We start from the raw sequence: 27,462 nt of genomic DNA on the forward strand, positions 1-27,462 counted from the left end.
AACCCATAATCATCTCATAAACTTCTGTTTGTTCCTCTTAACCTCCATTTGTGTGGATTCCACCGTTGATTTCTTCAAGTTGCACAACTCAATGAGGTTGGGTTGATGTGCAAATCCATTTTCTCCCATTTTTTTATTATTAAGCTTTTGTTTTAGAGACGACTCTTTCTAGAAAAGGAATAGTGACAACCATACTTGGAATAGGTATTTCGAAAGCTTTTATTTCAAGTATGAAATTGTCCTTTCGGAACACAATTTTGTGTCGACTCCACCATTGATTTCTTCAAGTTGCACGACTCCAGTGAGGTTGGGTTGATGTGCAGATCCGTTTTCTCCCTTTTTTTATTAAGCTTTTGTTTTAGGGACAACTCTTTCTAGAAGAGGAATAGTGACAACCATATTAGGAATAAGTATTCTGAAAGATTTTATTTCAGTTACGGAAAGTCATTTCAAAACACAATTTTCATTCCGAAATAGGTATTTCATAATAGTAAAACAAAGTTTCCAAAATACTTTTAAAAAAATATGTATATTTGTTCAAGAACATGGAATTCAGAATATTGATAGCATTTTTCAAAACACTTATTCAGGAAGCATATTTTATGTTATGGGAAAAGTCTATTTTAGAACTCAATCTGTGTTCTAGAATGACCATTCCATAAGCTATACTAAAATACGAATATGTGCTATGTAAGGTAAAAATTATCTTTTAGGATAACTATTTTAAAATAAAATGTGTTCCAAAAATTATTTTGGAATAACTATTCTAGAAGCTAAAAATTATCTTTTGGAATGACCATTTCAAAATGGAGATTCTTAGTAAAAGGAGTATTATTATCCACATAAATAAAATAAAAGATACAAGATACAAATTGGAGGGTGCAGGATTTAAATGTCCACCAATGAAGGAGTATGATCCGTATGCCTGATCAAACAAATGAACATATATGAATAAAATGAAAGTTAAAAAATTTTATGTGTACATTCCGAAAAGAGATGAAGAGGTACTTTAGTATTTGTTGTTGTATGTTAATGATATCTTATTAGCAAGTTCCAGCATGGATCCAAATTGACAGACTCAAGGCTATGTTGAGTGCTGAATTTGAAATGAAGGAACTTGGGAAGGCTAAGAGGATACTAGGAATGGACATCAACAAAAATAGATCAAAAGGAAAACTTTTTCTGTCTCAACAAGGTTATATAAAGAAAGTTGTTGAAAAGTTTAGAATGCATGAGTCAAAACCTGTCTCAACTCCTTTGGGACAACATGACAATTTGTCAACCAAGGATGCACCCAACTCAGATGAAGAAAGGGAAAGGATGAGATTAATTCCTTACTCTAATGGAATGGGAAGCATTATGTATTACATGGTTTGCAGTAGACCCGATTTAGCATATGTTGTCAACATGGTTAGCAGGTTCATGACAAATCTAAGACCAAAACATTGGGGAGCTTTAAAATGGGTTTTCAGATATCTAAATGATTCATTATCTTCTAGTTTAAAGTTCAAAAGGAAGATGAAAAGTGAAGAACCTATCAAAGGTTACACAAATTCTAATTTTGCTGGAAACATATCAACTAGGAAATCTTTATTTGCATATGTCTTTACCTTTTTTGGCACTGTTGTTAGTTGGAGGTCTGTCCTTCAATTAGTTTTGGCATTATCTACAACTGAGGCTGAGTTTATTGCTCTTACAAAAGCTGTTAAGGAAGCTAGGTAGATCAAAGGGTTAGTAGGTGAACTTGGAATAACTTAAGACAATGTTACTGTTTTCTGTGATAGTCAGAGTGGAATTGAGCTTTCAAAACAACAAGTTTAACATGAAAAGTCTAAGCACATTAATGTCCGGCTACACTTCATTCAAGATGTTGTTGAAACCAAGGAGATTTTGGTTGAGAAGATTCCACACAAAGATCTTTGTAAGTCTTGCACCATAGTAGATCAGTTTCGCTTCGTTTCTATGGATGTAGGTCCTTTATGATTGAACCATGTAATTGCTCATGTTCGTCTTCTATCCCTTATCTTTGTGTGGTTCAATTTCTTTTATGTTATTAGCTTTTGTATGTTTGTTGGTATGTTGTTTTGTTTACTGGTTTTGTCAATCAATTGCAGGTTTTGAACCATAACATGTTTCATGGGAATTTTTATTTGAGTCATTTGTTACAAATCTTAGCTTAGAGATATTATGTGAGAATAAAGCAATTTCTTATGGGGTAAGTTTTGTTTCTTTGCAAGTTATCTTAGTACTTGGTACTCATTCTTTCTAGATAGAATGACAATACATTTGCTCTCTAGGAGAAGCTGGTGAATTGTTGTGACGATTAAATCAATAGTTATTGTTGTAAAATAAGCGTAACTTAGAAAATTAAGGGAGATGAATGCATACTTTTTTATTGAATGATCATCTGTTTAAATACAAATTTATTATAACAGAAAGAAGAAATAATAACTGACTTCCTAAATCATAATCAACCACTAACATAACAATAACCAATCACTAACATAAAAATAATCAACCACTAACATAACAGCTATTAAGTAACAAAAAATAAAACAACTAATCCTAAAAACTTGGTCAAACAATTAATAGAAAATAACAAAGTAACAGGCAACTGCTGATACATGTTCAACACTCCTCCTTGTATAAGTGGTTGACAAATCCAAGTTTCTCTCTTAGTAGCTCAAGATTTAATGTAGTCGTATCCATGTCTATCTGAATGCTCTCTTTTTCAACACACAATGACTTTGCTTCAGTAGCTATTCATGCAGCCTCGAAATTTGTTGCAATAATAGCAATTTTCTTTTTCGCTTCTAGTTTTGGGACTCTTTTGTCTATGAAAATAATCCTCTGCTTGAAGGATGTTATACCTTTCTAGATGCTTGAATGCATCTCTTAAATCCAGAGATAACTTCATTTATCTTATTTTCTATAGATTCTAAACTAGAGTCATTGTTTGCTATTTTTGTTTCTTTTTGTTTAACTAAAGCAAAAAAGTTATTCCAATTCACCCATTAACACATCCTTTCTTTTACAAATGACTTTTTTTTGTCATTTTGGATTGAATGCTCAATGGTATTATTCAATTCTAAACGAGCTTCATTCATAAATTGTGATTCAATCTCTAACTCCATTTTTTTAACCTTCAAGGCTTTAGAGGATGAAAGCCATTGGTCCATTTCTTTTGAATACATTGATAGTGTTCTCTTCATGGCAGAATCTACATTATTTAAAGCATTCATTGCATAATGGTCGAGTAAAATTGTGCATTGCTCCTCAATAGCTGCATGATGAAAATGACATAATCTTTTGTGTCAGGCTTCTGTATTGTTTACAGTAACTAGATAGGCTGCTTGCCCCTCCTTCAATGAATCAAATGAGAAACTTTTGCCTCTCATTTTGATATTGAAAATTTCTTTGTCATTGACATCTTTAATAAAACAGCGCTTATTTTCAAAGATGACTTTAAACCCCCTTCTCAATCAATTGTCTCACACTTAGCTAGTTTTGATGAATCTTAGGTACATACAAAACATCGTAAATTAATTTTGTACTTGCACAACTTTCAATGGCTACAACTTCTTTTTCTTCAACAATGATAAGATCACCATTGCAAATTCTAACTTTTGATACGTGTGCTTTGTCCAACTCTCTAAAAAGCTCTTGATCATGGGTCATGTGGTTGGTACAACCACTATCCACTAGCCAACATTTACTTGAGTTACTGCTTATAAAACATGTTGCTACAAACAATTGCTCTTCTTCTTGTTGATATGCAACTTAAGTCACATTCTTTTGTTGAAAATTGTTTTTGTAAATTCTCACATGATGCCCTAACTTGTTGCACTTTTCACACTTAACATCAGATCTTCTCCAGCATTTGAAAGGAGGATGACCCATTTTGCCACAGTACTTGCAAGGAGGAAATCCTTTGTTGTCTTCATTATTGTTGCTAGTGTTAGTTGCTGCTTCTTGGGTATTGAAATTTTTCTTCTTGTATTTCTTCCACTTATTTTTCTCTCCTTGGTTAGTTTGCAATACTCCTTCCACAGAATCCTCCGTCCTTATTTTTCTTCTTTGCTACTGGGCTTGTAAAGCATTTACAAGTTTTGCCAAGGTAAGTTTGACAAATCTTTAGTATTCTCCAAGAATGTAATAATAGCCTCAAAATTTTCAGGGACAGTCACCAATATTTTCTCAACTATTCTTGAGTCGGAAAAATTAGAACCAAGCAATCTTACTTTGTTAGCAATGCTAAGAATCTTGTTAGCATACTCTTTAATTGTTTCAGACTCCTTCAATTTTTGCATCTCAAATTCTCTAACCAAATTTAGGGCTTGCATTCCTTTAATCATTCCATCTCCTTCATATTCATTCTGGAGGAAAATCCAGATTTAATATGCTGATTTGATGTTCATGATTCTAGTGAAATTTTCTTTTGAGACAACAACAAACAAAGTAGCTCTTGCCTTTGACTTACTCGCTTTCCTTTCTTTTTTATTTTTTTTATCTGAGCCATTGTTGAATTAGTTAGTAAGAGAAGAACTCCGTAGTCTTCCTCAATAGCTCCCTAGAGATCATTTGCCTCCAGATGTGCCTCCATTCTCGTTGCCCAAATTTGATAATCATCACCATCAAACATAGGCGGTGCTAGTGTTGTGTATGTGTTAACAGTTTGGCAAGTGCACCAAATGTCCAAGTAGTAAAGTACTCAGAAGTCTAAGTGTCAATTTCTACAGGGACTTTGTTTTGTACTTGTGTTGTATAATTTTTAATTTATAAGGGTAGAATTAAAAAGGAGGTAGAAGATAAATAAAGAGAACACTAAATAATTACAGCTAATTTTAGAAAAAGAAAATAATAGAAAAAAATAATAATTAGAGAATTCAATAGAATGAGAATGTTAGGACCTAACATTCCTTGTTTGCCTAAGATGTATGATTTTTGGATTTTTATTTATCAATTAGGTGAATTTATCCTACCCACATCTATTAAATTACTTGTCCCTAATATCTCACGATGACAAACATATTTTACCTATCTATCTCCCAAATGCCTTTACAAAGATTCAATAAATAAAATGCATGAAGCCTTAATTCTAGATGTGTGCTTTAATGCATGGGCATAATGTTATCATCCTATGTCTAGCAATGATTTCATTATGATATCTTTTCCTTTTAGTTCTATTAGAAGTTATCCTCTGTCGAGCGCCTAACCCCTAAAACTGATGTATGCATATTTTCTTTATATTCTTATTATGAGTTACCCTCTGTCGAGCATCTAACCCCTAAAATAATGTAAAGATGAGTAATACATGAAATATAAATAGGAAACGATAATAGGATAGAAAACACCTATCACATTGATAAATATGGAATACATCATACATCTCTTGGCTTTTTAGGCCAGCCAGGCCCTAATCAGGGGTTTAGCTTCTTATAGTCATGAGGGCCTTACACTGAGATAGGGGTATAAGAATTGGTGGAGGAGAGGGGATGGAAGACGGGAATAAGAAAATGGTGAGAGAGAAGAGAGAATTCCCTAAGGAAGAGTTCTCAGGCTTTGGGTATGTAAAAGAGTGCTCTGAGACTCGTTGTGCCCTTTCCCTTTGGCTTGACTCCCTTTTTATAGTTGTTGGAATGGACTTGGGCCTGCGTACTCATGCTTAGCGCGCTCTGCTCGCTTAGCGCGTCTTGGGCTGGGCCTAATGCTAAAATCTTTTTTTTTTCATATTTTCTACATCTTTTTGCTTTTAATCCCTCTAATTTTTATATTTGCAAGTCGTAAATAGAAAAACATCAATTCCTAACAATTAAGCATGGATAACTACTAAATAATTATTTTTAAAGATATTTTAACTCTATTTTCATAAAAAAACAACTCTTATTTAGCAGTTATCAAAATCCCCCAAATTAAAAGCTTTGCTTGTCCTCAAGCAAAAATAAACACAAGAGCGGGATCTGAATGCTCCAACACTTTCAATAGCTGCAAATTTTCAAATTCCCTTAGCTGGACCTTCTTGCATTTGCCGCGATCTTGTAATGGTAAGCAACATTGAGATAAAGATAGAATTGGTTAGTATAAAAAATCAATCAGGTCAGCATGCCTCACTTTTCCTCACAAGGCTTTAGTGTTTCTCTCTGCACACAAGTGTCTCGGGTGAGTGCTTAAGTTTTGATGACCTACAATTAATGTTCCCAGTTTTTGTACTTCATCTCAGTTAAAGTTATCCCACTTGGTGGATCACTAAGGACTTTTATTGGCTTGTAATGGGGTCTGGCTAATAAAGAATTTATGGTTTTTCTGGAATTTCAAAAATTAGGGTTATAAGAAAGCATCTATCCTAGAAAAACTTACACTTATTCAGCCTAGGCTTATTTTTCTTTCAGCCTTAGCACTTATGGCACCTTTTTTTTTTAATACACTTTGGGCTTATCAGCTTTTTAAGGGTGCCTTATTGAGTGTTATTTTTACCTTTCTAAGATGATCTTTATCCTAGCCCTCCCCCAAATTAGGGGTATATCATGACTAAAACCCTTATGCTCTCTTAGAACCCTAAAACAAGGTCAAAGATATCAGAAAATAGGCTCAGGGGCTTTTTTTAGAAAAATAATTATCAATTTTGGCTCAACAAAGATGCAAGGGATAAATTTTCATCAAAGGTTGGCTTTTGGGCTAAAAATAAAAAGAAACATGGCCTTGATCATTTCCCCCACATGTAATTAATTTAACAGTCTAAGAATGATACAAAATTAGGAAATTAAAAACATACGTAGGAAATTAAAAACACACGTTCTCTCACAAATAAGTTTCACACAACTCACCGAGACAAGATAAAGTTGTTGGCTTACCGTACCATGATTTCTTTCAACCATGCTAAACTTTTCTCTCTTTGTTGTGATTCATACTCCACTACTTGAACTGACGCTTGCCTTTATGGGACCAACATTTTCACAAAATTGGCATGCAACATTTCAAATGTTTGAGCCCTTTCAGAAAAAGCCTTAGCAATAGTGACTTCATAAATATCATGCAATTATTTGAGAGAAAATAAAACTAAAGACATAGTAACTAAATTGAAATGACAATTATTTACAGACCAAGTTTATTTATTTATTACTATTATTATTATTATTATTATTATTATTATTATTATTATTATTATTATTATTATTATTATTATTATTTTAATTTTTTATTTTTTTTCTTGCTTCCTCAACCCAAGTCTAGCCATGGGCCCCAATAAGCAGCTGCCAGTTTTGCCATGATGTCATCCCCAGCTCTAGCCTCAGTAGTCTTTCTGACCTCAGAGGGCTCACCCCCTCATCAGTAAAGGGTTAGCCTCCTGGCCAAGCAACCTGCTGGATGAAGGCCTCTGGGGTTGTCAGTGGTGTGTCCATCCCTAAGTGTATGGAGAGTCTATAAAGACCATGGACAATGATCTGCTGGCCTTGGTAGATGGACTGAAGCATCTGCCTATGCTGGTCTATAAGGATTGAGGTGGATGGCGATTGGTGGCGGACGACAGGTGGTGGGTCATAGTATTTTGGGGTGTCGTCTTCTGGGTCATAGATGTTGGAGTATAATTCTTTTACCAAAGCGACATCGATTGGCTTCTCCGGGAGTTTGGTGAGAACCTGGTGCCACAGCCTCCGTTGGAGTTCTCTGTAAAATTCATCAAATGTGCTCGCGATGAGCTCTACGTTTCATTCTGATAAGGTGTTCCGAAGGTGAACGTTATCTTGATATTTGTGCCAAGCTATCTTTAAAGTGAAGCGAGGGGAATCCCATGTGGAATCTCCTCCTTGAGTGAGTATTGCTCGACGTTTTCGTGAGGCCATCTTGGTCTTCTCAGATGGATTCCTGCTTTTCAATTCTTCACAATTGGTCCCCTCGGTAGGAATGTTTCCTTCGTGATCTAAGTCTTCCAAGCAAGATCTTAGATCTTTCTCCTTTTCATTGGGTAGACAACCCACAACATTGATCAGAGCTTTATCCAGTGAAGTTTGTGTGGTTTGGAGAATACATACGTCTTCTTTGTTGACCTCCTCCACCTTGAAGCACCTCTTATCTTCCCCTGGGCATTTAATTGCTTCGAAAATGTTGGAGGTTGCCTTTTGGTCATCGATACTCATTTCTAGATTGTCATTCCCCATATCTACCACGCAATTGGCAGTTAGCATGAAGGGTCTGCCTAGGATAAGAGGAATTTCTTCATCTTCTTCTATGTCCATGATGACAAAATCTACCGGGAAAGTAAAGTGGCAGTTGACTCATTCCCTATGGTGCAAGGGATTGTCACGCTCTCGGGGTCTTTGAATTTCTCGGGCAACTTCCTCTGTATCACTGCACTACAGTTGCCTCCCACCACAATGCTTTCATTGTCAATGTACTTCCCCTTCTTGGTGAGGATGTCCTTCATGAATTTGGTGTAAAGCGACATCTGCTATAAGGCTTCCCCAAATGGCATGGTTATCTCCAACCTCTTGAATATCTCCAATAAATGCTTGAATTAACACTCCTTATTCTTTTTTGATGGCACTAAAGGATATGGAGGCTCCTTTAGAGGGACCGATGGCTCTTTTTTCCTAGCTTCTCAGGCTAGCTAGCTTTTGGTCTTTGAGGTTAAGACCTTATTTTCTTCTTCTTTCTCTTTTTCCTTCTTCTTTTCTTCTTCTTTCTTTCCTTCTTTGTCTACTCTTCCTTCCTCAGACTGGTCTCCTTCAATTTTATCTTCCTCTCCTTGTGCTCTCTTCTGGCTTCTAGTCAACACTGCCTTGCATTCCTCCTTCGAGTTCTTTTCTGTGTTGGCTCCAAAGCTGTTGGTGGGTCTTTCAGCCATTTGTTTGGCTAATTGCCCCACTTGTATCTCCAGGTTCTTGATGGAGGCTTCCTTGCTCCTATGGTTGGACATGGATATCTGTATGAATTGATTCAACGTTTCCTCAAGCTTGCTAGTCTTCTCATAGAGATCTATCCCTTGCTTGGAATTCTGGGCTGGTTGACTTCCTTGCTCCTTGTTGAATTGGTTCCCCAGATGATTCCTTCATCTTGAGCCCTGTGAGAAATTCCTCCCTTGGTTGAATCTGGGCGGTCCTCCTTGGTTGTAGCCTTGGAATCTGTGGCGATTATGAGCTCCCATGTAGTTTATACCCCTGGAAGAATCTTCTTGGGCTATTCATTGCCCTGGCTCATGTGCTCCTCCGCAGATGTGGCATCCCCCTATTTGCATGACTGGAGAGTGAGAGGGACTTACTGCTTATAGTTGTTGTGGAAGTTTGCTAAGGGTCTCCGTTAAGGCCTCTATCTGTCGGGACAATAGCTTGTTTTGAGCCAATGTTGCATCTTAGGCTGTGAGTTCCAGAAGGCTTCTCTTTGTTGGTGTGTATGCTCGATCACGAAGGATGGCATGATCACTGGCCGCCATGTTTTCTATCAGCTCCATTGCCTCCTCTGGTGTCTTCAGCTTGATTTTTCCCTGCGGATGCGTCAAGGAGTTGCTTTGATTGTGGTCGCAGGCCATCTATGAAGATGTTTAGTTGCACCAGCTCACTGTACCCGTGTGTAGGCATCTTTCTGAGTAATCCGAGGAAACGGTCGAGTGCCTCACTGAGTGATTCATCGAGAAATTGATGGAATGAAGATATTTACATTTTCCCTTCGGCAGTCTTTGACTCTGGGAAGTATTTCTTTAGGAACTTTTCTACAACTTCATCCTAGGTCCGCAAAATATTACCCTTAAAGGAGTGTAGCCACCTTTTTGCTTCCCCTGCCAAAGAAAAAGAAAAGAGATTAAGGCGTATGGCATTCTCAAGGGCACTGACTATTTTTACCGTGTTACATATTTCTATGTAGGTGGCGAGATGAGCATAAGGATCCTCATTCAGTAGACCATGGAAGAGGCTTCCTTTTATCAGCTGTATGAGAGAGTGGGGATAAGAGATGTTGGCCGCTTGAACCTCCGGCCTTGCAATACTTGTGAAGAATTGCGGGGTAGCTGTACTAGAGTAGTCCTCTAGTGTCACTCGTCGTGCATGCTCCTCTTCCATTTGATTGTAGCTTTGTGGAGAGGGGGGAGGTGAGGGTTAACTGCTTCCTTGTATTTCTTGCTCTCTTCTTTTTCATGTAGCGTTGTTACTCTTGTAAGTGGCTTCAATTTCTGGGTTGAGAGGAGCTAAATCTTCGGCTACAATTCTACCACGCATACACAAAAACAAGGACTATCGTGCAAATTATTGAAGAAAAGATTGAAGAAGAAACAATAAAATTAAAATTCTAAAATAAAGAATAAAAGAATTAATACTTACAAATTGAAAATGTATGGCAACCAAGTACGAAGAACAAAATCCCCAGCAACGACGCCAAAAACTTGTTAACAGTTTGGCAAGTCCACCAAACGTCCAAGTAGTAAAGTACTCGAAAGTCTAAGTTTCGATTCTCACAAGGACTTTGTTTTGTACTTGTGTTGTATAATTTTCAATTTATAAGGGTAGAATTAAAAGGAGGTAGAAGATAAATAAAGAGAACAGTAAATAATAAGAGCTAATTATAGAAAAAGAAAATAATAGAAATCAAAATAATTAATTAGAGAATTCAATAGAATGAGAATGTTAGGACCTAGCATTCCTTGTTTGTCTAGGATGTATATTTTTGGATTTTTATTTATCAATTAGGTGAGTTTATCATACCCACATCTATTAGATTACTTGCCCCTGATGTCTCACGATGACAAACCTATTTTACCTATCTATCTCTCAAATGCCTTTGTAAAGATTCAATAGATAAAATGCATGAAGTCTTAATTCTAGATGTGTGCTTTAATGCATGGGCATAATGTTATCATCCTATGTCTAGCAATGATTTCATTATGATATTTTTTTCCTTTTAGTTCTAATAGAAGTTATCCTCTGTCAAGCGCCTAACCCCTAAAACTGATGTATGCATATCTTCCTTATATTCTTATCAAGAGTTACCCTCTATCGAGCATCTAACTCCTAAAATAATGTAAAGATGAGTAATACATGAAATATAAATAGGAAAAGATAATAAGATAGAAGACACCTGTTGCATTGATAAATATGGAGTACATCATACATCTCTTGACTTTTTATAGGCTTGTCAGACCCTAACTAGGGGTTTAGCCTCTTATAGCCATGAGGGCCTTATACTGAGATAGGGGTATAAGAATTGGTGAAGGAGATGGAATGGAAGAAGGGAATAAGAAAATGGTGAGAGAGAAGAGAGAATTCCCTAAGGAAGAGTTCTCAGACTTTGGGTATGTAAGAGAGTGCTATGAGACTCGGTGTATCTTTTTCCTTTGGCTTGACTCCCTTTTTATAGTTGTTGGAGTGGACTTGGGCCTGTGTACTTGCGCTTAGCGCCCTCTGTTCACTTAGCGCAAGTGCCTGTTTTTGAGCTTAGCACGCTAAGCTCGCTTAGTGCAGGTACCGGTGTTCGGGCTTAGCGTGCGTTGCGCGTTGAGCGCGTCTTGGGCTGGGCTTGATGCTAAAATCTTTCTCTTTTTCGTATTTTCTGTATCTTTTTGCTTGTAATTCCTCCAATTTTTATATTTGCAAGCCGTAAACAGAAAAACATCAATTCCTAACAATTAAGCATGGATAACTACTAAATAATTATTTTTAAAGATATTTTAACTCTATTTTCATAAACAAAACAACTCTTATTTAGCAGTTATTAGTATGGTATTTTAGAATCCATTTATCAGATGAATTGAAGTAAGGTGTTTAGACTTTTTTTGTGATGGTTTCACTCAGTTAATAAGAAGGCTCTAATACCAATTTGTTGTAAAATAAGCATAACTTACAAAATTATGGGAGATGAATGCACACTTTTTATTGAATGATCATCTATTTAAGTATAAATGTATTGGAATAGAAAGGAACAATAATAAATGACTTCCTAAATAATAACCAACCACTAACATAACAGTAACAAGAACACTAACATAACAACTACTAAGTAACAAAAAATAAAACAACTAATCCTAAAAACTTGATCAAACAATTAATAGAAAATAACAAACTAACACAGGCAAAAGATACACATTCAACAGTTATTTGCATGTAGGAGCCCATTTTAGAAATCTACATATGTTCATGGATCAATTACTAAACTTTGGTGATGAAATCATGAAAAATTTCTTAGGAATGCACAAATCAATGAGCTCAATACTCTTCTCATTCTTTGTATAAGCTCATTCCCCCATGTGATAACATCTGGATATCATGTAATTGACATATTCTCTGTTTAGACTTAGGCAATACACATTAGACAATATCTCATTTTTTAAATTATGTTGAATGTACATGTCAATTTGTAGGTATCAGTAACAACTCATGTGATTGCAAATATTTTAGATTCTTTGTTTTCAAAAGGTTTTGGAATATCTCCTGAAAACCAAAAAGAAGATGGAACCCTCAATACATCTAGAGATGCAAGTGGGACAGGCATGGGAGAGGGTGTCGGATTAAAGGGTGTAAGTGATCAGATTGCTAATGAAGGTCAGCTGCTGGGAACACAAGAACAAGTTAGTTTTTTAGCTTGTATATTTTTCTGATTTTCTAAGATTCTTCTCATATATCTGATTTCTGTCCTTGTGTCAATGCTGCAGCAAAAAGAAAAGCAAGATTACTCCAATGAAGTGCCAAGTAGCAATAATACAGGGATTGAGATGGAATAGGATTTTCAGGCCGATGCTATGAGCCTTAGTGAGGGGCTTACAAGGATATAGATGGTACTGCTCTGCATATACCTGTTGAAAATTTAAGGGCATGGAAAGGGAAAGAGAGCTAGAGAGGGAACAATATGAAATATAATTCAGTACTAGATCTTAGAATTTGCAGGATTATGAAAAGTTTCATAATTCAACTTATGTTCTTCAACTTTTATAAAAAAAAAACTCTCTCGCTCTACTTCTCCAAAAGCTGAGATGTATAAATTAATTTTATCTGATTTGAGAAGTTTAGTTCATTTTTCTTCTTCTTCCATAAGTGCTTATTAACAAGTTTATTTACCATTGTAAGAATTGTTTTTAGCTTATTAGTTATAGGTCTGATCACTCAGTTCCAATTGTAATACCTGCTATATGTCATGCAGATGGGAGTGGATAGGTTGAGCCTTTTTGGTTGGTACCTGGTAGTTTGATTTTATAGTTTTGAGGATTCAATTTGGTGTGGCTGATTTTTTTGGGAACCTTTTATGTTTCAGTAAATGCAAGAACTTTAAGAAAGATTAGGTACTGGGTATCTTGTATTCCAACTCAATAAGATAGTGGAGAGGAAAGAGATATGCCCGTCGCTAGCAAAACCAGAAATATGCTTGAAGGTCTGGTAAAAGAAGGATCATTGAAATGGTTGCTTGGCAAGAAGAGTTACTTTGGTGAAGAATTTGAAGAGATGGAAAATTCTCCTTCTGCTGGGAAGAACTTTATACGAGAGCTCTCTCCTGTTGCAAACCTAGTTGTTCGTAGATGCTCAAAGTAAGTGCATTTCTGTACATCTTAACATGTTTTCTTGGAAATTATTGCTTCATAATTAGTTTTCAATTTTCAGTCTTGTTGGATTTAGTTTATTTGGTATATTGGACCTTTCAGTCCTTTTTGTTTGACACAATGGGTCATACTTTTGATTGGAAATTCAACTGTAATATAAAACAAATAATGCAGAATCCTTAGGACCTCTTCAAGTGATCTTCTGGAGAGCTTCAATCAAGAGGCTTCTGATTCTATGAAGCATCCATCACGATAAGCGAGGAACTTTTTGGAATATTGTTGTTTCAAAACCCGGTTAGGACTTATCTTCGAAGACCATGGAAGCAATATTCAAGAACAATTTTAATGAAGACTTATCTTGATGGCTTTATCAATCCTCAAGGTTCGATGGAATGGAGTGGTAACTTTGCATTGAACACACTTTATTATGGAGAGTACATTGAACAGCTACAAGTTCTTTTTTCCTTTTGGCTTCAAGCTTGACTGGTCTTTAACTCAAGAAGAAAAAAATGCTTTAATATTTACCTTGTTGATCATTTTATCCAGCATATACTTTTCACTTTTTATCAATTAGTAGGCCATTTTGATTCCTGTATACAATTTGTATTTTATTCTTTAGTGTTGACTCTTGACTCATTTTTTTATTCTAATTGTTGTTTCTCCATTATACTTATGCTCTTTTAGAAATTCTCATAGATACATTAATTAAAAAAAAAAGCCAATGCAATACCGAAAAAAATTAAAAAAAAAGGCAAAAAAAAAAGTCAATACAATATCAAAAAATAAATAAAAAAAGATTAAAAAAAAGACAATACTACGACGGTTATTGTATAACCGTCTTAGTATGTTGCACCTACTATGCCGGTTATTTTACAGCCGACGTAAAAATCCATTTTCGCATGTCATATACAACGACGGTTCGTGGCCAACCGTCGTAAAACTCGTGGACATACAACTACGGTTCATGGGCAACTGTCGTAAAATGCATGAACATACAACGACGGTTTATAATCAACCGTCGTAAAACACATATACATACAACGACGGTTTGTGGCAACCGTCGTAAAAAATATTATTTACAACGACGGTTTAGAAGACCGTCTTTAAAATACTTGCGCCTTCTACGGCGGCTATTATGACGATTCAAAACCGACGTTAAAATAACTATTTAACCGACTTAAAATGTCGTATTTGCAGTAGTGTGATATTGAAGGGGAACTCAGGAAGTCAAGATGATGAAACTGTAACCCCAGATGATGTAGGTGATGGAGAGAATGCAGATGAGGTGACTATGGACAAAGAATTAGCATATTCAGATCCTACTTCTGACATGGATATGGATTTGGATGTAAATGAAGATGCATATCTCATGGAAGATGGAGAACTCGATGAGCAAGGTGATTTAGCTGAGAACGGAAATGAAGGTAAGCAGGATGAAGAGACTTGCTTGCCTGATGAAGTTATGGAAGTGGTACATACTGAAGTTGATGTGAACTCCGAAAAAGATGTTCAAGGTCAGGACCATCAAGAGAATGTAGACATGAATTTCACAGAACCAAAGAGAGATACATCTAGACATGAATTAGCATCACAGTCCAAAGTTGATTGGCAGACACACATCTGTGAATGTCCAGATTGGTGACTGCTTGGACGTGACTACTCTGTTGGTTATTGCATTTGTGGATACTGTATAGAATCTCAGCTTTTGTTACAAGTTTGGGGTCGCTTGTGTTTGACGCCCTTGAAACAATAGGCTTATTTTAGAGTTAAGAAGACTACTTATGGAAATGTTTAGCTGTTAATATTACATGAACTAATTTGAAGCTGTTAATTTTAGTTGTGGAAATGTTATAACTGTTTACTTTCATGGTGTTGCATGCTCGATTTGTTCTTGGTTTCAGGCATTCAATTCTGAAAACATTGCTTGCTGGCTAGCTTGCGTTGCATCCATTATAGTAGGGTTTGGTTTTCTACTTCATCATGGTCAGGGGATAATGGTTCTTTCTGTTTTTGGAGTCATGGGACTCACGCCCTAGTGAAGTGACTTTGATATGCTTGGAAAAAAAAATGCACATAGAAAATGGTTACTGCTTTTATCCTTAACATTTGTTAAAAATGTTTGCTCTTGTGCGTTCATGCTATCATGTGTGTTGGTGGTTGTTAAATTCGACAACTAAAATCCCAGGGAAGCAAGAACTAGACTGTTTGATTGGAATCACAAAACAAGTGTACATAATAGCCTTTATACAAGCATGTGGGTGTATATATTATGGAAATTGCAGAATCCCCACTTGAGCATTTTCTAATGGCTTTTTTTTGTATCTCACTTCCTTTAGAACAAGGAGATGTGTGAAGTTGACAATTTAGAGTTTTCGACTCAGCTTTGCCTCTAAATTGCTCAAATCCAAAGTGAATTCAGATTCTATTCCAAATATGTAATTTTTGTCATCCTAGCTAAAGGTTTAATTTCTGACTTGACTGTGCCTTGATATGGCTTTTACCAAAACTACGATTAGGGAAATAAGCTTAGCTTCGTTGTCTTGTGATTAACTAAGGGACTCCTTAAGCAAATTTTCTTTGGATATATTGTTCTCTTTCACGACATTTTTTAGGTCATCCTTTAATAAAGTGTTGACAAGCTATTTTTAACAATTGTGAAATGTTCCTGGTTATTATGGATTGATCTTGTAACCACGAATAATTTGTTTTCTGACATTTCGGTCAATAAAGTATATTATTTAAATTAGAACTATATTAGACATTAACCATGCTAAGGTATATATCACTTATCATAGGTCTTTATGAAAATCACCCCTTAGAATTTTCACCCGTCATTTTGTGCCACGGGAATTTAATTCCTTCTTGACCCATAAAATTGGTATCTGCATGCCTCCACGGGAATCTGATCTGACAAAACAAGGGCAAGATCGCAAGAATATGGATTGTGGATGTTGCTTACCATGATCCTAAGATTCACATCCCCGTGGATAGAAAAGGAATATACTGTGATATAATTTAAATTAAAATGCTTTAGTAGTTATAATATTATTAAATTTGGTCTTTTAATTTCTTATGTTGACTTGACTGTTCATAAATTAGATTTCAATTTTGTTGAAAACCTTTTAATGAATCTCTGCATGGATGGATTAGTTTCGAACTATTCATATAAGTATTTAGGAGCATCTTCAATATTCCTCATATAAGATTTCATTTATCTCGCTGGGTGAGTCCATGTGTCATCCTGGTTTTAAGCAATTTAATTAATTTCTAACTTAATGAAAATTCTTATCATATTATTTAACTCATAAATATTCTCTCTCCTCATATTTTCTCTTATATTTACACAAACAAATGTTACTCAACTTAATTATTATTGTTTATATAAACAATTCTTTAATTTTAAGCAACCCAAAATTACAAATTCGAGTACTACTCGAGTCCGAGTATTAGAGTGATTCTCCTTGGTTTGTCTACGCACAAAATATTTTATTGATAAGCGTGTAGCTAAGCAAGTCTCATTAAAAATATTCTTAGTTCACGGAAGAAGTTAAAAGAAAAATTGATGTGTTTAAAGAAGTTATTATTCTACCAACGCATTTCAGATTTTTTTTTATAAATACTAATAAATTGATTCTTTAAAGATAAAATAATTAAATTTAGTTGTAAATATATAAAAAATACTACAAATTATACAAATTAATTGTGGAAACAATTTAATAACAAATTAATCTTTAAATTTTATAACTTAATGTCAATTGATCCTAAAAAAAAATAACTTATTGTCAAATTAATCCTTAAACACTACAACTTAATAACAAAATAGTCTCAAATTTAAAGATAAGATTATTTTTCACACTTTTTTGCACACATTGATCAAGTTATTACCCTTTTAGGGATAATTTTGATTATTTGTCCTTTGATACTGTTTTTAAAATTTTTCTTAACATTCTATATTTCAATATTTTTAAATCTTTATTTTAAATTAAATTTCATTGTATTTTTCAAAGATGTCAACAATAAAAAATAACATCACAATATAAATCATTTTTCATAAACCTAAATTATTTATTTAATAAAAAATTTAAATTATTTTTTATTTTCTTCCTATTCTCTATCGTTTACTACTTCCCTCGTGGGTATTAATATATTTCTTTCTGGGGCTTTGGCTCCTTATAGCTAAAACATAGGGAACAGATAAAATAGCAGGGTGAGATGATATAAACACAAATTTGAAAGAAGGCAGGGGAGGCGAGAGCATTCGACGTTAAAAGAGGTAGAAGTCCCATTTTGTCCTTTTTTTTATACAAAAAACAAGAAACTCTCTCTAGGACATCATAATCAGATATCTTCATTAATAAGCATGGCTTGCAGTGACAGGTACTTCAAAAAACTGTCCCAGATGCACTGGAAGGATGTCTGTGATGTTGGTTTTGTTTTACCATATCGAATGCTTTATGCCAAGGCCATTGCACGTCAATATAAGGCCCTTGTAACGGTTGAGATAATCCTACATCAAAAAATGTCAGAAATAATCATTTTTTGTAAATCAAACATTTTTTCAAAACAAAATTCCTGTTTGACAGACAAATATTGCTTACAATGATATTGTAATCATATTCGTAGCGCATCCCATTTATGTCATATTCCCTCCTTTTGACTGGATCACTCAAAACTGTCCAATAAAGCCAAAGAGGTGTTAGGTTATAATAACTTGACAGAACTCACACAGTCCCATCTACTTAGTTAAGGGAAAATGATTAAGGAGGCAGATAATAGAGAGAAGTGTAGTAATAATCAGCAGAATCTTAAGATCTGATTAGATTTAAATAGGATTTCCAACAGTACCCATCAGAGGGGTACTAGACTACAATAGTAATATCATATTTATTGAACTGCTAATCTAATCCCTTTCACTAGCTACTGTCTCAACCATAATCTATCTTCTCAGGCATCAATGGACCATATTCGCTATCGGTAGGTTGGTAGGGAAACAAAAGTGTAAGAAGGGGTAAAGCTCCCATCTCCCTACAACTTAAAAATTCCACCAGTTGTGCTAACAATTCTTAATTTCTTATTCAATCTGACAGTCATCCCTGATGTCAAACATCACTTTAACAAGCCAAAAAAATATCTCTCACATCATACAAAATTTTAAAAGAGTGATTCAATTCAAGAGGCTCCCACCAAATGGGGTTTGGGGAGGGTAAATATAAGCAGCCTTGACCCCACAAGCGGATTTCCAGGATTTTAATCCATGACATCCAGGTCACAATGCAGCAACCTTATAATTATGGCAAGGCTCACCCTCGCGTCATATAAAAATTAACTACATCAAATATGGACATGGTAACAATCAAGAGGGAACCTTTTCTCTTATTTTTTTATCTTTTGCTAGGAGCAGGACAAGGGAGGATATATTCTTTTAAGCTTAGAAGACACACAGAGAACAAACCAGTACAACGAATTATCCAAGTTTTTTTGAAGGAATGAACTATCCAAGTTGTAAGCATGTTTTCGTATCTCCTTGAAGGCAGAATATTATAACAGAGCCAGGATTATCATTAACCAAAGGATGCAAAATGGGGAAAAATGAAACAGGATAAAACAATAATGTAAAAACGTGTTCAAATGCAATTAATTGACAGAAAAAGCAATAAGACCAAGGTGCTTGTTGTCCTAAAGGCAAAGGGCAGTTTTAATGAAATAAAACAAGAAATTAAGTTGATTGACCCTTTTTCCCCTTAACAATAACAGCAACAAAACATTGTTCCATAGGTGGGAGGTGTTGGCTACACAAGGGGTGTAATGAGAGTTGACTATTAGTAAACTATTTGAAGAAATGCTTGAAAAATCTCAATGTTTTACTTACCAATCAAAATTGAGATTTCAATTTCACCTGTTTAAACAAATGAGCCAAGCTAGACTAGCATTTTTTCTTTTGCAAGTTAAGCTTGAGCTTTTAGTGCTCGGTTTGACTCATCCACCCCTCTAGCTACAAGGATCATCAAGTAAAGTCATTGTGTTAGGACAAAAATAAAGTTTTCACAAAGGCCATTTAGATTAAAGTCAAACCACCATACACAAGATTTAGTCATGTATTCCTCAATAGGTAAACTCCAACCTTCTATTGAATACACTCATTCATTTCTAATCTTATATTTTCTTGTACAACTACTCATAACTCATCCACCACAATGCTTATGCTCGTGGTGGCACTTCAGAACCACATGCATCAGTGCATCACTATTCTTATGCTTGTTCAAATAAATTTTAACACATGTACGCTTGCCCAAGTTTCTTTCATCCTTTGGATAATCTCAGAAGAAAAAAAGTCAACGCTAATTTATTACTTTATTAGTTTATTACACATACACTCTACCCCTATGCCAAAAAATTGATTATTTGATTCCCGTCTCGTACAGGAGCATCCTGTTCACGCAGCACTTCCATCTCAACACATTAAAATTACATTGACATCAGTCCGATACACGAATTTAACAAAACAAAATCAGTTTGCAAGCTGCCAAATAAGGGTTAGTCAATCTTATTCCTACATAATCCATTTGAACAGTGAGAACTTGACCCAATTTTAGGAGTGGTGCATTTTTCACTTGAACTATACGTACATTTTCACAAATAGGAGATATAAGTTTGGTTGGAGTGATTAAGAAAGAAGTAAAGGAGGAAAAAGTCACAGGTTTGGTCTTCTGCTAGCAAAAACTAACAAGCTCACAATTAACATTTGCCGATACAAAAACCATTTTCACAAATAAATTGTCCATGAATAATTATTGTAAACAATTTTCACAAATAAATTGCCGAAGACTTACTATTGTAAACGGTTTTTTATTTATTTTTTTACAATAATAATGATGGAGAAAATGGCAATTCAAATAGAATGGATTTAAAAAACTGCTACTAACTATGAGAAAAGAAAAGTAACAAAAGAAAAGCATCCATACATAATTATATCACAAAGCAATTAGTTGTCTAAAACCACAAATAACGAACAGGAGCAACGAGTAACCCTGAACCCTAACCCTAACCCTAACCCTAACCCTAAAAGAAGATAGATAGATAGATAGATAGAAATATGTACGTACCCTGATAGGCTTCGTTTATGTCTTGGAATCGCGAGGTAGCAGAGTTATGGTCTTTGTGCTTGTCCGGGTGCCACTTCTGCGCGCACAACGAGACCCACATAGATTATTAGGCCCAATCGGAAAGCCCAACCAAAAGGAAGGAAAAAAAATGCTTACAACACAAGACAACGCACCAGCGCGAGGCGAATGTAATTGGAACGAATAGCGTCATCCGTAGCGTCGTAATCCACTTCCAGTATCTTATAATAATCCTGTCCCCAACAAACAGCAGAAGAAGCAGTTATTACACAAACAAACAATCCCTAATTACAATTTGAGGTTTGAAAAAGGAAGAGTTAGTTTGTGTTTTAGTGAGTGGAGCACCTTGGGTCTGGAGAGGGCGGAGAAGAAATCGAAATTGAGGTGGGAATCGGAATCGGAATCGGGTTCGGGTTCGGGTTCGGTGATGGTGTCTTCGTAATCTTCCCATTCCCACATCATGTTGTTTGAGAAGAAAAATGGAGTTAGAGAGGAACGAAGAAGGGATAAAGTGAAAGAAAGAAAATAGTATAATTGAATTGGGTGGTTCTTTTCTTTGTCTCGAAGTGCCGCTATTCCACAACAAATAAATAACAACGCAGTTTACAATCAACGTTCTCCCCCACGAAAATTCTGGATATCAATTTACACACCATTTAAATTTTGAATCTCTTTTACTTTAGTATCATCGTTGAAAATTTATTAAAAATTATCATTTATAAGAGAAAGACGTTGAATGAGATGCAAAATTTACTAAAATTGATCACTTTTAATGAATTTCACATTAGATGAACAATTTAATTCTTGAATTAGTTTCTTATTAGTAACATTTAGTCTCGAAAACTAAGATAAACTCAAATAGGTTTTTAGTGTTTTGTTTAAGTCCCTAAAAATAACTCTTTTTTCTCATTTTGATCCCTAATTCGGAGATTTAAGTGATAATAATAAGTTTAAAGATCAAAATGAGAGAAAATGATTAATTTTAAAGACTTCAATGAAATTCAAAATAAAATGAGGAATTTATTTGAATTAGTTTAAGAGACTAAAATGAAAGTAAGATACAAATTTGAAGATTAAATTTATCATTTACACTAAATTTTAACTATTTATATAAAGAGGTAAAAAGAGAGTGGTCGTTAGCATATAAAATATAAAATATATATTTTTAGTCTCTCAATTTACATTTGAAGTTGATCTTTTTAATTTTATAAGTTGAAAAAAAATTATTTAGTTTCTCTTCAATGATTTTTGCTAAGGAAAAACAATGTACATATTGCAATCTATACTGATGATAATAATGATGCAAAGTTATATTGAGTTGTTATATAAGCAACTTGTAATTTATTCGGCATGAAAGTGAAGTTTCTAATAACATTAAATTTTTTAATTTCTAGAAATAGAATTATATTTAAATCTTTATAATTATAGTCTGTAATAAATAGAATTAATTATAAAAAAAATATATATGATAGAAGAATATCTTATAATTACTCTTCTTTTAAATATTTTTTTTGTCTAAACTATATGTATTATTTTATTGGAAACAATCTTGTTGAGTTGGTAAGACTATTATAAAAAATAAAATTCATGTTCTAAATATCAAACATAGTTCTAAGACTCAAACTTGAGATCTCTTTTCCATTTTTTGGATATTATTATAATGGTGTTAGGAATATTTTGGCAAATGCATCAATGGAACAAGTAATACAATGGATATGTCCATATATCATTTCTCAAGAGACTTGTGCAAAATAAGTAAGACAAAGAACTATTAACTCAGGCTTAAGAATAATACAAGAAAGTATTAAAAATATGAATTTTTAAGGTAATCACAATGAGAAACAAGAAATTTTTTCGCGCCTTCATCTTCTTCACGTTCTACAATTCTTTCTTGCTGAATCATCTCAACAATGGTGATTTCTTACTCTGATTTTGCTACCAATCCCTCTAATCCATACTACATGCATCCGAATGAGAATCCTTCTCTTGTTCTCGTTCAACCTGTGCTTGATAACAAAAACTATCAGATCTGGTGCAGATCGATGAAGGTGGCTCTTATCTCCAAGAACAAGGTCAAATTTGTTGATGGCACTCTTTCTCCTCCCCCTACCTCTGATCCTCTCTATGAACCCTGGCTTCGTTGTAATAACCTCGTTCTCTCATGGCTTCAACGTTCAATCTATGAAGAAATCGCGAAATCTCTCCTCTGGTGTGATCGCGCTTCTCTTGTATGGAAAAGTTTGACGAATCGGTTCTCTCAGGGTGATATTTTTCGCGTTGCCGATATTCAAGAGGAAGTAGCTCGTCTTCAACAAGGAACTCTTGACATCTCCTCGTATTTCACCAAATTGATGACGCTTTGGGAAGAAATTGAGAATTTTCGTCCAATTCGTGATTGTACTTGTGCTATACCGTGTTCTTGTGGTGCTGCTACAGATTTACGCAAATTCAAGGAGCAAGATAAGGTAATCAAGTTCTTGAAAGGTCTTGGTGATCAATATTCTCATGTTCGCTCACAGATTATGCTGATGTCTCCACTTCCAACCCTAGACAATGCGTTCAATTTGATTCTTCAACAAGAACGCCAGTTCAATCTTCCTTCAACCACTGATTCTTCAATTGAGAATCAATCGTCGGTGAATCACTTCTCTCAAACGCCTTCTCGTCCTTCTAATAATTCCGGTCGAGGTCGTGGTCGTGGATATTCCTCCGGTGGCCGTGGCAACCGGCTATGCACTCACTATAATCACACCAATCACACTGTTGAAACTTGCTTCATCAAGCACGGGTATCCTCCTGGTTTTCAACATCGTAAGTCCAATTCCTCTGGAAATGCCTTTGTGGTGAACTCTACTCAAGATGCTGGTTCTGCTCACATTTCCTCATCATCATCTGCTTCCACATCAACAAATGGATCAAGTGCTTCTTTGTCCACGATTCAAGAGCAATATACTCAGATTTTACAGCTACTCCAACAATCCAACTTGCAATCTACTTCACCTTCTTCAGTTAATTCTGTTTTTGCTACAAATTCTGTCTCTCATACCTCTCCCTCTCCTTCATCTGGTAAGCATCTCTCAAACAATACCAGTCACTGGTGGATTGCTGACACCGGTGCCACTGATCACATTACTCATATCTTTGACAGTTTTTCTTCCACATATCACATTGCACCCAAAACTATGACCATGCCTAATGGTGACACTGTCACTACCACAATAGCTGGTTCAGTTTTGTTATATGACTCCCTTGTTCTTCATAATGTTTACTACTTTCCTTCGTTTCATGTCAATATTATCTCTGTTACTACTCTATTTGATTCCACCTTATATGATGTGAAACTCTACCCTAATTGTTGTAAAATTGTGCAGCTACGTCATCCCAAGATGACTGGATTTACAGCTAGGAGGATTGGCAAATTGTATGTGCTTGACACCACCTCACCTCTGGTTTTCTCTCCCACACCTGGTTCTGTCAACACCTCCATCTCTCATGATCCTGCCACCATTTGGCATTTTAGACTAGGACATTTAAGTTCTCATATACACAAATGTATTTCATCTTACTTTCCCTTTGTCACTTTCAATGACAATCATAAACCTTGTAATACTTGTCATTTGGCTAAACAAAGAAATTTACCTTTTGCTCATAGTACTACTAAATCTGTTGCCATTTTTGATTTTATTCATGCTGATATATGGGGACCTCTTTCCACCCCTTCCATATCTGGCCATAAGTATTTTCTAACACTTGTAGATGATTACAGCAGGTTTACTTAGACAATTTTCATGAGAAATAAAAGTGAAACCAGAATTCACTTAGTTAATTTCATTTCCTTCATAGAAACTCGATTCAATAAGAAACTCAAATGTATTCGTAGTGATAATGGGCCTAAGTTTCTCATGACTAGTTTTTACCTTACTAAAGGTATCATCCATCATAGGTCATGTGTTGAAACACCTCAACAAAATGGCATCGTGGAAAGAAAGCATCAACACATTTTGAATGTAGCACGTGCTCTTTCTTTTCACTCTCATCTCCCTCATAACCTTTGGCACCTCTCCATACAACAAGCTATCCACATTATCAACAGACTTCCCACCCCTCTTTTGAACAACCTCACCCCTTATCAAATGCTTCATTTTATTCCTCCCAGCCTTCATCATTTAAGAGTTTTTGGATGTCTTGCATACTCCTCGACCTTACATAACCATAGAACCAAATTTGCACCAAAGGCAAGAAAATCCATATTTCTTGGATATAGGGAAGGCACCAAAGGCTACCTTCTTTATGATCCTATCACCCATGAGTTCTATGTTTCAAGGAATGTAATCTTCCATGAAATTGTCTTTCCTTTTGCCTCACCTCCACCTGCCAATAATCCTGTCAGTGTCAACCCTGATATTGCTACCTTAGACACATCTGACATTCTCCTAGATCTTCCACTATCCTTACCTCCACCAAATGAACCTACCTCCCCTCCTGCACCAACCAGAAAATCACATAGACTAACAAAACCTCCTAGTTATCTCTCTGAATACCACTGCAATTTTCTATCCTCAATGCTGCCAGCATCTAATCCAGGTAAATCTCCTTACCCTCTTTCTTCTGTACTGTCATTTGACAAATGTAGTCCATGTCACAAATGTTTTTGTCTGTCCATTAGTTCCCTTACAGAACCCAAAACTTATAAACAAGCTTGTAAGTTTGATTGCTGGAATCTTGCTATGAAATCTGAGTTAGATGCTCTTGCATCCACAAACACTTGGTCTGTTGTTGATCTGCCTGAAGGTAAGCAACCAATTGGTTGCAAATGGGTTTTCAAGATCAAGCATCATGCTGATGGATCCATTGAACAATACAAGGCCCGTTTGGTGGCAAAGGGATACACTCAACTAGAGGGTGTGGATTATTTTGACACTTTTTCACCAGTTGCTAAGCTTACCACAATTCGCACCCTTCTATCTGTGGCTGCTATTAAGGACTGGCACTTAGAACAACTTGACGTCAACAATGCTTTCCTTCATGGTGATCTGCATGAGGAAGTATATATGGATCTGCCTCCTGGGTTCTTGCCGCCTGGTTCTTCTTCTAATAAAGTCTGCAAATTACATAAGTCCTTATATGGACTGAAACAGGCTAGCAGACAGTGGTTCTCCAAGTTATCCACTGCTCTTATCTCCCTTGGATACTCACCTTCATCTGCTGACCATTCTTTGTTCACAAAACTACATAATTCTCATTTCACTGCTCTTCTAGTCTATGTTGACGATATTGTCTTGACAGGTGATGATTTGCAGGAAATACAATCTGTCAAACAATTCCTTGACTCCACATTCAAAATCAAGGACCTTGGCAAGCTTAAATACTTTCTTGGATTGGAAATTGCAAGATCTACTCAAGGCATCTTTCTCAATCAAAGGAAGTATGCATTAGAATTGCTTGAGGACAGTGGTTTATTGGCTACTAAGCCTAGTACAACTCCCTTTGATTGCTCCTTGAAGCTTCATGACAGTGACTCACCCCCTTATGAAGATGAAACAGCCTATAGGAGACTTGTTGGCAGACTTTTATATTTAACTACAACCAGGTATGACATTGCTTTCATTGTTCAGCAACTTAGTCAATTCATCTCTCAGCCATTACAAGTTCATCACTCAGCAGCAATTAGAGTCCTTAAATATCTCAAAAGTGCTCCTGCCAAGGGATTGTTCTATTCTTCCTCCTCCACACAAACTCTCTGGTTTTGCAGACTTAGATTCGGCAAGTTGCCCTGCTACTCGCAGATCAGTGACTGGTTACTGTGTCTTTCTTGGCACATCTATGCTGTCTTGGAAATCCAAAAAGCAGTCCACAATATCCCGGTCAAGTTCAGAAGCAGAATATAGAGCTTTGGCTAGCTTAACTTGTGAATTACTATGGCTGCAGTATTTGTTCAAGGATCTTCACATCTCTCTTGATCAACCTATCTCAGTCTACTGTGATAATAAGAGTGCTATCTATCTTGCTCACAACCCCATCTTCCATGAGCGGACAAAACATATTGAAATTGACTGTCATGTCATTCGTGAGAAAATACAAACTGGCCTCATTCATCTCCTGCCAGTTTCTTCTGCTGCACAATTGGCAGATGTACTTACCAAGCCATTGCCTGCTCCTTCCTTCAATTCATTGATTTCCAAGCTTGGCCTATTAGACATTCATAGTCCAGCTTGTGGGGGGCTATTACATGATGTAAATAGTAACTCTAGATCAAAAGTATGGATCATAGAGCAATAGTTTATGAATGATTAGCATCTGCCTTCTCTTCTGTTTCATGCCACTATTGCTTATTATGATCTTCTCCTCCTTTTTATTCCTCAGGATATGGTTATCCTTCCGTATAAGGACAGCCTGCTATTATTTAGTAGATACAGCAGCAGTTGGTCATGGAATCTCTAGGCAAGGAGTTTGACTTGGATGGTAATCGGGTATGTAAATGTGGTGTGTAACAAATCAGACAATCATTATTTTCATACTTTGTCTTGCATTTTTGGGTAAAAATGCGAGAAGATCTTTGTTTAATCAGTTTACAGCTGCTTCTATCTAGAAAAAGCTGAATGGACTCGTAATATCTATAGTTTTGTAAATTGTAATCATGTAGGATGTACACATTTCACTTTTAGATGGAACTCACCTGCTTTTATCATACCTGGGATATATCAATCATCAACTTGATTGACATGCTGTTGATAAAGTTTCCTAGTTTGGATTTACATCCCTATTGATCCTAGGATGATGGATCTTTCATGCTACATGTTACGTCACAATTTTGTGACTGTTTAATCTTAA

The 27,462-nt window shown here is 35.5% G+C and overlaps 1 protein-coding gene across 1 annotated transcript; it reads right to left on the reverse strand.

The window, feature by feature from the left end:
- Positions 1-17,767: 17,767 nt before the first annotated feature.
- Positions 17,768-21,281, reverse strand: LOC100804409 (chaperone protein DnaJ). Its single transcript, XM_003544776.5, has 5 exons — positions 20,977-21,281; positions 20,787-20,864; positions 20,614-20,689; positions 18,109-18,182; positions 17,768-18,017 (listed from the first exon to the last, which is right to left on the reverse strand). The coding sequence occupies exons 1-5, from the start codon at positions 21,091-21,093 to the stop codon at positions 17,946-17,948; spliced, it is 417 nt and encodes a 138-aa protein (XP_003544824.1). The 5' UTR covers positions 21,094-21,281; the 3' UTR covers positions 17,768-17,945.
- Positions 21,282-27,462: the final 6,181 nt, after the last annotated feature.

Source organism: Glycine max, chromosome 14 (genome assembly GCF_000004515.6).
Source record: "Glycine max cultivar Williams 82 chromosome 14, Glycine_max_v4.0, whole genome shotgun sequence".
NCBI lineage: Eukaryota > Viridiplantae > Streptophyta > Magnoliopsida > Fabales > Fabaceae > Glycine > Glycine max.

Excerpts from the sequence above, each read along its gene's own strand:
- LOC100804409 (XM_003544776.5), bottom strand. The coding sequence starts at position 21,093 with ATGATGTGGGAATGGGAAGATTACGAAGACACCATCACCGAACCCGAA. Across the intron at positions 20,865-20,976 it reads CCGCCCTCTCCAGACCCAAG|GATTATTATAAGATACTGGA; the intron begins GTGCTCCACTCA and ends TGTTGGGGACAG. Across the intron at positions 18,183-20,613 it reads CATAAACGAAGCCTATCAGG|TTTTGAGTGATCCAGTCAAA; the intron begins GTACGTACATAT and ends TTTATTGGACAG.